Genomic DNA, 9,548 nt, shown 5'->3' on the forward strand with positions numbered 1-9,548 from the left:
GCCCCGCACCGGCGTCTGGCTGCGCGGCCGCAAGATCTGCGCCATCGGTGAGTGCGCGGCGCGGCGCGGCCTCTTCCACGGCGGGCGGGGCCCGTGTGCCTGCTTGCCGGGTGTCCCGGTGCAAGGGGTGGCTGGGCCCCGGCTGCCTGGGTGCAAGGCCCGGCAAGGCCCTGTGTACCTGGCTGCCCGGGGCTCCGTGACAAGGGGTGGCAGGGCCCCACGTACCTGGATGCAGCGCCCTGTGTGCCACCTTACAAGGGGCTGTTCCCGGTTGCAAGGGCCCCCGGGGTGGGGCAGGGCAGGGCAGGAGGCTGCGGGGTTAGGTCCGTGCTGGCGCTTGGGCAGTGGTGCTGGGGGGTGGCCGTGGGGAGCGGGTGATTCTGCGTGCAGGATCGAGGCCGCGGGCTGGGCCTGGCCTGCACCCCAAGGGCTTCCCGGGTCAGCCAGGTCCAGGGCACGTGCGTCTGTCTGAGGGGGTTCCCAGTGCCATGGCTAGGCATTGTAAATCCCCGTGCTGCTGCACCCCGCTGGCTGCGCCTGCTGCTGGGGATGAGCCATGTGTGGGCTGCGCCTCTGCTAACCTGCCTTCTCCCCGGAGAGTTTGCACCCTGTTGGTCCTGGCGCCAACTTAGAGGGACTGCTGGGTGCAGCTGTCTGGGCTCAGAGGGAGAAGAAGGGCCCCCATTCCCAAGTGTCTGGGTGGTTGCACTGGGTCCCGCAGGTGCAGCTTGTTTCTGCGGGAGGAGTGGGCAGGACAAGGTGGTAGGAGGCCTGGGTTTTGGGCCCCTAGGCCAGCAGCGAGGCCTGGCAGGTATAATAGAGGCAGGAGAGAGGTCTAATCTCAGCTCTGCCTCCCGGGGCCTGGGTGACTGTGAGAAAGTTGCCTGGTCTCCCTGTGTGCCTCAGTTTTCCCATCTGTAAAATGGCAACAGCAATCTCAGCACTCTTTCTCATGTACTGTGAGACCCAGCTCTTCACCAGGAGGTGCTGTTAGTGAGGTGAAGCCAGGCAACCGCTCTGTGGTGTTGGTATAAACTTCATCGCCCTTCAGGTTTGCTCATGTCAGTCTAGATCAATCCTTCCTCATGCAGAAAGAACTGAAGACCTGGCCTGTATACAGCGTGAGTTTTCCTCACGTGCTGTCATGTGACATGTGTGGAAAAGAGCCCAGAGAATAGCACAGGGGTCGTTGCAAAACTAAAGACATACAAAATGTAGTGAATGAACTGAAATCATGGGAAATTCCCCCTAATCTCATTCTGTTTTTATAACTGTTACTTGTGGCAGTGACTGAAGTGGCACATCTGTATGCAGCGATCCCGGGGAGATTTATGCACGTTACTCACCAGAGAAACTTACTCGAGTTGCTTGGATTAGCAGAGTGGGTACAGTGGTGAACTCGTGCAAGTTTTAGCAGGATCAGGGCCTTAGCCAAAAGTAACTTTATGGTTAATTAACTAACTTTTTTTTAATTAGTGGTATATCTCTTTCTTATTTGGGGAAACCTTCTACTCCTAAAAAAACTCTACAATCCCTCCCTTTATGAGAACACTGTAAATGTAGGAAAACGCATGGAAAAAATTAAGATCGTACCCGTCATCTTTAACACCAGCATTTAATCCTAATCATTGATTCAGAAGCTTTAATATTTAGGAACACATTAGGCATAATAACATGTGGACAGTTATTCAAAGACAGTTTCAATCTTCTGAAGAAATACGTGTCTCGGGTGACATTAACATCCCATTTTCCCATGCAGTTGAGACACTTTTCAACACATGCTCAAAGAAAGGTAAACTCAGAATTTGGGGAACTATTAGTCGCACCTAGGAAACACACAGGCCTGTTATCTGTGTTATATAAAGCAACTTTAGATTGCCATATAGACGGGGAAAAAACCCCACATTTTTAATGACAAAATGGGCTGTTGGCATTGGTTCAGAAGTCAGCACTGAGGAATGGGAGACTGGAACAAGGGGCCTCACATACCCACCTGCTTAACAATAAAATAAAATCAATGTAAAATTCTGTAGGATTGGGGCCGTGTCCATCCTGCTGTCCTGTGTCCTCCTCCCCCCCGAGATCTAGGGCTGTCTGCGGCCAGGCATGGTTCCTCCCCGGGACTGCGTGCCAGGGCTGCAAGCCTCGGCCTGCACAGCAAAGCTGGTGCCCAGGCTGCCATACGAAGCGTGTGCTGTGGGTCTGAGGATTTCCAGTCTGGTAGCCCCGGCAAAGAGAACTTGTCTGTGTCCGTTATTTGTGTTGTCCTCTTAAGGGGAGGCAGCTCCCCGATCAACACGACCTACGTTGGCCACAGCCGAGTGACCTGCATGCACAGAGAGCTACTGGCACAACAGTGTCCCTAAGGGTGTGATTTCTTTTGCATTCCTGACCACCACGGTTATGTTAGCAAAGCTCTGGAATATAGACCCGGCCTGTGCTGGCAGCTGTTGGCTTTCCACAGGGTTGCTCCCAGACTAACGGGTATAATTTGCTTTCCAGGCGTCCACTGTGGAAGGCATGTGACCTCCCACGGCCTGGCTCTGAACTGCTGCACAGACCTCAGGTGGTTCGACCACATCGTTCCTTGCGGACTGGAAGGGCTGGGCGTCACCTCCCTGAGTGAGGAGCTCCAGAGGCATGTCACGGTGGATGAAATCCTAGAGCCTTTCCTGGATGCCTTTCAGGAGGCGTTTCAGTGCACACTGACGTTCCCCGAAGAGCCCGCATGTGACGTCTGAAAGGTACGCCTGTGTGATAACGGTGCTTGCTGAAGATTAGACTAAGTGTTTTTCTGTATTTGTTTAGCTATTAAGCTATGTGTTGTTGCTAAAAGCCTAATTAAAGTTTAAGATGTAGTGAGGCCTTGTATAAAGTAAGGCCTAGTAAATTTAGCAAAGCCTAGAAGTATTGAGGCTCTGTGGCACAGTTAAAATTATCTAATCAAAGGATTGCAAGGCCTGTACTGCTATTCGTCAGTCTAAGCACAGTTGAAGTAAAAGAAATCTGAGCGGTCGTATGTTATCAGTGTCCTTCAGAAGCTATAAGTTAGCTGGAATATCTGGAAACCATTCAGAAGGAAGATGCAGCTCTGTGAGAAGGATTAGTTAGCTGCTGCCTGGATCAGTGGGCCCGTAGACCTCAAGGAGCCCAAGAACTGCATTCCAGGGTCCTTCCTGGTACCCTTCAGACAGCGCCAATCGGGGATGCCTGACTTCGCTGAACTTTGTGGAAAGAGGAACTTGCTGTGTATCAGGCATCAGAGGGGACTGCCAATACGTTGCCAACGCAAATTGCTTTTCTCTGTCATTGTTTGTCTTGTTACTACGCATAGTTGTGTTTTCATTAAGTCAATAAATCTTTCTTATCTTTCTACCCCTGACCACAATTTCAATCGAAACCCTCCGCAGGTGGCTGGGACATAAATTGGCGTCACAAACAGGATTGAGAGGCTCTGGTCCGGAGAGAAAGAGCAGAATGGAGGGAGTTGCATGGGCCCCGTTAGTGGCTTTGCTTAAGGAGGTGACAGGGGTGGAGAATCCCGGATGGGATAAGGATAGATTGAGACCTGCCTGGAGTGACCCAGGAACTGTACCCGATCATTGGGTTAGATTTGCTGCTGCTGCCTGGGGTAGACCCAGGAAGGGGTGCTGTCGTGACTGCTGGCCACATGCCTGCGGTTAGGGGCTGAAGAGACTGCCCAGCTCTGGGAAGAGGTCACCCGGCTGAGTAAGGAGTTGGAAGACGTGAGAGATTCCAACTGTGAGGCGGCGTGAGCTGCGCAGAGCTTCTTGGAGACATTAGAACAGAGAGAAGGAAAAATTAAGATCACACACGTGGCCGCTTCCCCCCAGAAGAAAGTGCAGTTAGCACAGGCTGTGGAGCCATCCTCCCACAAGTGTCTGTATAGAGATAAACCAGAAGTTGAGCTTTGGGAAGATCAAAGGGATAAGATTGACGGAGAGGAGGAGATTGAAGACAAGCCTGGTGCTGAAACACCCCCGTACATTTCTGCCCAGAGGGAGGAACCTAGCCACGCCTTCCCTGCCCTGAGGGAGAAACTCAGCCAAGTTTTTCCCATGGTGATAACTCATTCAAGGCTGCAGGGAGAGAATCCCTGAACAGAGCTGCATTCCTTTACCCATGTGGAGATTTAAAATATTCAAAAGCAGCAGAAGTCCAAGCCAGAAGAGTCAGGAATAGGCTGGTTAGTTCAAATGCAGAATTCAGATACCTGTACAGATTCAGTTAGGTAAAAGTAAAAAGTCAATTGAGACGCTATTAGACACTGGTGCCCAGTTGTGCCTTTTAGATTCCACAGATTGGAAGGGGGAGAAAGGAACCCCTTATCAAGTAATTAGAGTCGGAGGTACCAGACGACCAGGACATCTGGTCTGAGCAACCTTTGCGTTACCTAATGGCTCTAAGGTAACAGCGGCAGCTGTAATACTTAAAGGGGGACCAAGCTTACTGGGACTTAATGTACTAAGAAGACAGCAGTTTGCCCTTGAACAAGAGAATTGGCAGTTTGGGTGCACAGTGCCTCACCGAGAAACAAAAGAAACCGCTATAACAGCTGTAACTCCATGTAGCATGATCCTGCTAACCCTGCCTCCCATGAAAGTAGTACACAGACCCCAGTATCAAACTCCCCCTGGGGCCACCCAGCCTGTCCGGTGTATCATAAGTCAGCAGTCACAAGACGGGACTATTATCTGAACCCACTCTCCGTATAACAGTCTAGTGCAGCAGTGCACAAGCCAAATGGAGGGTGGTGGCCGACTTGACTTTCGAGCTTTGAATGCTAATACTAACCCCTTGGTGGACACTTGTGCAGCACTGGAAACTGCTAGCTGTGCATCCGCCACCTATAGAACTACAGAGTGATAATGGCCCTCACTTCCACAACCATCTTGTGTATGACTGGACCACGAAACATAGCATGTTATGAACATATCACATCCCATACCATCTGCAGTCTAATGGATTGGTAAAGTGAGCCAATGGCATCCTCAAATGCAATTTGTGCTTGGCCGCTGGCCCAGCTCTTAAAAGACTGGGACTTGCATCTGGATCGAGCTATCAATTGGGCCAATAACCGACCCTGTCCAGGAGGTAGCCCCATTTGGATTGGGTTATCCCCGCGAGCCGGCAGTAGAGTGACCTAGGGGTGGTGACCCGGGAAAGCTCCGGGCAGGAGATTGAGTAGTAGTGAAGCATCGTCAAGATAAATGGGAGAGGACACTATTAGCAAAAAGTGTGCATGAGATCTGGTGGGTATTTAAGTCAGATTCATCTAACGGGAACCGAGCCTCTTGTTGTCTTGTTCCTACAGATTGGATCTGTCCACAAGTGCAGCCATAACCATTCCTCATTGAGCCTGCCACTGGAGACGAGTCCTGCTCTGTCAGCAGTCTGAATCAACTGGCACCATGAAGTGGTGGACTGTTTTGAATGTAGTCTTTTTATTAATGCCTTATTGTGTTTCCTGGGTGGGGCATGTCTGCTATCCTTCTTATTACTCAGATATTAATGAACTTGCTCCTGAAGACCTCAGGGAGCGGCCTGACCCTGAAGAGCATCCCCTGGAAACACACTCAGATGGCCTTCACGTAGTCCAGCTGCAGTATCCATACTGGAAGAAACGTGCCACCCCGGAGCAAGTGAAGTCCTGGTCTCTGAGTAGAAGAAACAGGAGAGTTGACTGGCAAGGTGTGGTAACTGTCAGTGTACCTGTGGCACCAGTTATTACCTTGGGTTCATTCCCTACCTGAAGGCTAGAATGGCTGACTGGAAGGGGAGGTGATTGTTGTAGCTCTGCTCCATTTGGGAATTTGTTGTTACATACTTCCTGAGGGGAACCCCATTGAGCTCAGCGCGCCTGAGTTTGTGTCCCCAGTAGTAAATTCTGCATCTGTTCAGCCTCTCGAGCCACTGCGTTTATGGGAGAATCTGCCCCTTCCCATTCCTATGGCTGATCGCACTCTCCAGTGGTGGTGTGAGGCCCACCAGGTGGGAGAGCGCATTACAAGTTGGAACAAAGTTATTACATGGTTTGTGAATCATACCAACACAGGCATGGTGGAATGGTACCCACTTCAGTACAACCAGAAGGAGGCTGTATCCGCAAGTCTCCACCACTTATCCTCATCCTTTTATACCAGTGGGGTCCCTAAAGCAAATCAGTGCTATGATCCTGCCAGGGCAATGCTGTTTCATTAACCCGATACAGCATCGTCCTCTTTCACTCTCTGGGAGGCGAAGCATAGTTGCAGGCTCCCAAAGAAGGAAGGATAAATGTGATCTGTGAGAAAGTGGGGTGTTCACTACTATCTCTGGCCGTTCCCCCACGGGAGGCCCCAACACTGCCTGTGTATAACTCCACACCCTGGTGGAGGTCACAAGTTAAAATCCCAACCCTCCTAAATGCTTCATTGTTCACTGCCCGAGTATTGTTCAGACCAGAACAGTGGTATGTCCGAGCTACTTTTCCAAGCTGTTCAGCAGGAGCCTGGGTAGCTGAAGGGTTGCTTAGATGAGAATGGCCAGTCATTTTCCGTTCCGTAAGTGCATTTAAGTCCCACAGACAAAGAGATACCACCTGGACTTTATGCAATTCATGTTGCTTAGGAGCTAAAAGTGTCAGATGTAAACATGCCACGGTTAAAAAACTAGAATAAAGTGAAAAATAAGCTGCAAAGCCTTAAAGCGAAAGCTCGGCAAGACACTCAGCTCCTTGCTTGAGAGGGTGGGTGAATCATCAGTCTGGCTGTCAACGTGCCCGAGCCATGTAAATGGTATGATGTAATCTGTGCTATCCGTGTGTGACCAAGTGTCACCTCAACTACGTGGCTAACCATTTTGAGCATCATAGTATTCTGCACTGCCCTAGTGGCAACTGCTAAATGGTGTTTCAACCATTGTTGTAAATCTGTTCATGCTATGCAAGTTAAATGTATAGATCCCTCCCCATTTCCCGATGTAGCACACGTGGCTTTAGCATCTCAGTTGTAGCTATCATAGTGCAAGCAAGGGGTGGAGTGTGACAGCTGAAAGGTATGCCTGTGTGATAAAGGTGCTTGCTGAAGGCTCTACGAAGACTTGACCAAGTATTTTTTTCTGTATTTGTTTAGTTATTAAGCTATGCGTTGTTGCTAAAAGCCTAATTAAAGTTTAAGATATAGTGAGGCCTTGTATAAAGTAAGGCCTAGTAAATTTAGCAAAGCCTAGAAGTAGTAAGGCCCCGTAGCGCAGTTAAAATTACCTTATCAAAGGAATGCAAGGCCTTTACTGCTATTGGTCAGTCTAAGGACAGTTGAAGTAAAAGGAATCTGAGTGGTCGTACGCTATCAGTGTCCTTCAGAAGCTATAAATTAGCTGGAAGATCTGGAAACAATTCAGAAGGAAGAGGAAGCTCTGTGAAAAGGATTAGGTAGCTGTTGCCTGGATCAGTGGGCCAGTGGACCTCGAGGAGCCCAAGAACTGCATTTCAGGGTCCTTCCCGGTACCCCTTGGACAGCACCAATCAGGGATGGCAGACCTCACTGAACTTTGTGGAAAGAGGAACTTGCTGTGTATTGGGCATCAGAGGTGACTGCCGATAAGTTGCCAATGCAAATTGCTTTTGTCTGTCATTGTTCGTCTTGTTACTATGCATAGTTGTGTTTTTGTTAAGTCAATAAATATTTCTTACCTTTCTACTCCTAGTCAGACTCTCAATCCTAAACCCTCTGCAGGCGGCTGGGACACCTGCGGGCTCGCCTTCCTGGGTGGAAGAAACATGAACAAGCCCGGGCACTTCCTGGAAATCCGGCTGGAAAGTTGTATGTCTTGCTTCGGATGGCATATTTAAAAATGGACCTTTAAATATACATTATATGCAGATGCTGGGTGTGTGATCTTGGTCGTGTTATTTTAGCTCCTTGCGTCAAACCACATCTGCAACTGAGTAAAAATAAAAGGGTCTGATTTCTCATCTCCATAACCTCACCCTGCATCCTACTGATGGGGTACAGGGCCCCTGAAAGAGGTGCGTATATCATATATGCCAACTATAGGAGGTAAAGATGCTATAGGGAACATGGTCCTGAGACTTTGCCAGCAACCTGTACTATGTCTGCCCTGGGGGGAAAGCAGGGGAGGCAGGTGATATGCGCCCAGCTGGTAGGATCCTGCTGTGCCTGGTTTACAAAGGAAAAGGGATGGACTGGGAGAGTCGGGATGGGAGATGAAGCTACCAGGCAGATGTCTCTCACCAGCACTAATTCACTCAAGATAGCAAGGCTAGGTTTGTATCCTTCAGGGGCTTGGTGATGGAGCAGCTAAGGCTCCTACTGTGGCTCCAGACGCATCACCCTCTAGATCATCCCAGACGCATCCATCATCTAGATCATCCCATCCGACAAAGCCCTGGCTGGGATGATCTAGTTGGGGCCGGTTCTGCTTGGAGCAGTGGGTAGGACTAGATGGGACCTCCTGAGGTCCCTTCCAGCCCTCATTTTTTATGATTGGATGAAACCCTTCACCTTGCATCGTGTCCTGTCTTAATATTTTTGTCAAATAACTCCTTTTTTCTATTTATTTGATTTATATGCTGCCTTCCCCCCCCCCACCAAAAGGCAACTGACAATAAAAGAAAAAATGAACAGATAACATGTTACAGATGAGGATATATAAGATGTATAATAAAAGGTCCCCAAACAGTGCTCCAGCTTAAGCTGACTTGGTAAACACCTGCCCATATATAAAGGTGCTAGAAGATGCTCCGGCTTGGGCTGGCGTGTGTGGGATAACTGATGCAGACACGTAGTTGTTCGTCATCTGATTGACCCCTGTGAGCTCCCTCCTGGGCTCCCAGTGTCCTGTCATGACCTTGGGGAAGCACTATTTTGGCCCTGCCACCCTCCATCCAACAATCAGGGTCTTAGCAACTCTCGAGCCCTTATTATTATCTCTGGGGGGTTGTTCAGAGAAGCAAAAAGGCTATCCAAACCCTGAGGACATCTGCAGGGGGGCAAGGCATGGCAATGCATGCACCTTGGGGAGACTGAAGTCTAATTCTTGGCTCAGCCATGACCTTCTGGAGCCAAACCATGGGCGAATCCCTGGGGAGAGATTGTCAAAGGTCCAGGGGGTGTTTGGGCACCCAGGGAAGGTCCCTGGGGTGTAGGTGCACACCCCCTGCATGGGTCTTAGTCTCAGTGTCCTCACTGCGTGTACAAGAAGGGTGCAGTAATGGCTGGTAGACAGCCATTGGGTACAGTGGTTATGAGGCCCCTGAACAGGCCGAGGCTGTCCAGGTGAGGCCTGGCTCTTCGGAGCTACTTATTCATAGATTTCATAGACATCAGGGCTGGAAGGGACCTCAGGAGATCATCCAGTCCAGCCCCCTGCCCAAAGGGCAGAAAGTCAGCTGGGGTCACAGGATCCCAGCAAGATAAGCATCCAATTTACTCTTGATGGTGTTCAATGTAGGTGCTTGAACCACCTCCGCTGGCAGACTGTTCCAGACCTTGGGGGCTCGGACAGTAAAGAAATTCTTCCTTATG

General features: G+C 49.9%; 1 protein-coding gene across 1 annotated transcript; it reads left to right on the plus strand.

Moving 5' to 3' along the window:
* Position 1: 1 nt before the first annotated feature.
* Positions 2-7,975, plus strand: LIPT2 (lipoyl(octanoyl) transferase 2 (putative); the record flags this gene model as incomplete). The annotated part of the gene is made up of 3 exons (XM_019528570.1): positions 2-47; positions 2,503-2,728; positions 7,754-7,975. Coding segments are annotated over 3 exons (303 nt in total), but the record flags the coding sequence as incomplete, so codon positions are not given.
* Positions 7,976-9,548: the final 1,573 nt, after the last annotated feature.

Source organism: Crocodylus porosus, unplaced genomic scaffold (assembly GCF_001723895.1).
Source record: "Crocodylus porosus isolate Cpor-Errol unplaced genomic scaffold, CroPor_comp1, whole genome shotgun sequence".
Lineage (NCBI taxonomy): Eukaryota > Metazoa > Chordata > Crocodylia > Crocodylidae > Crocodylus > Crocodylus porosus.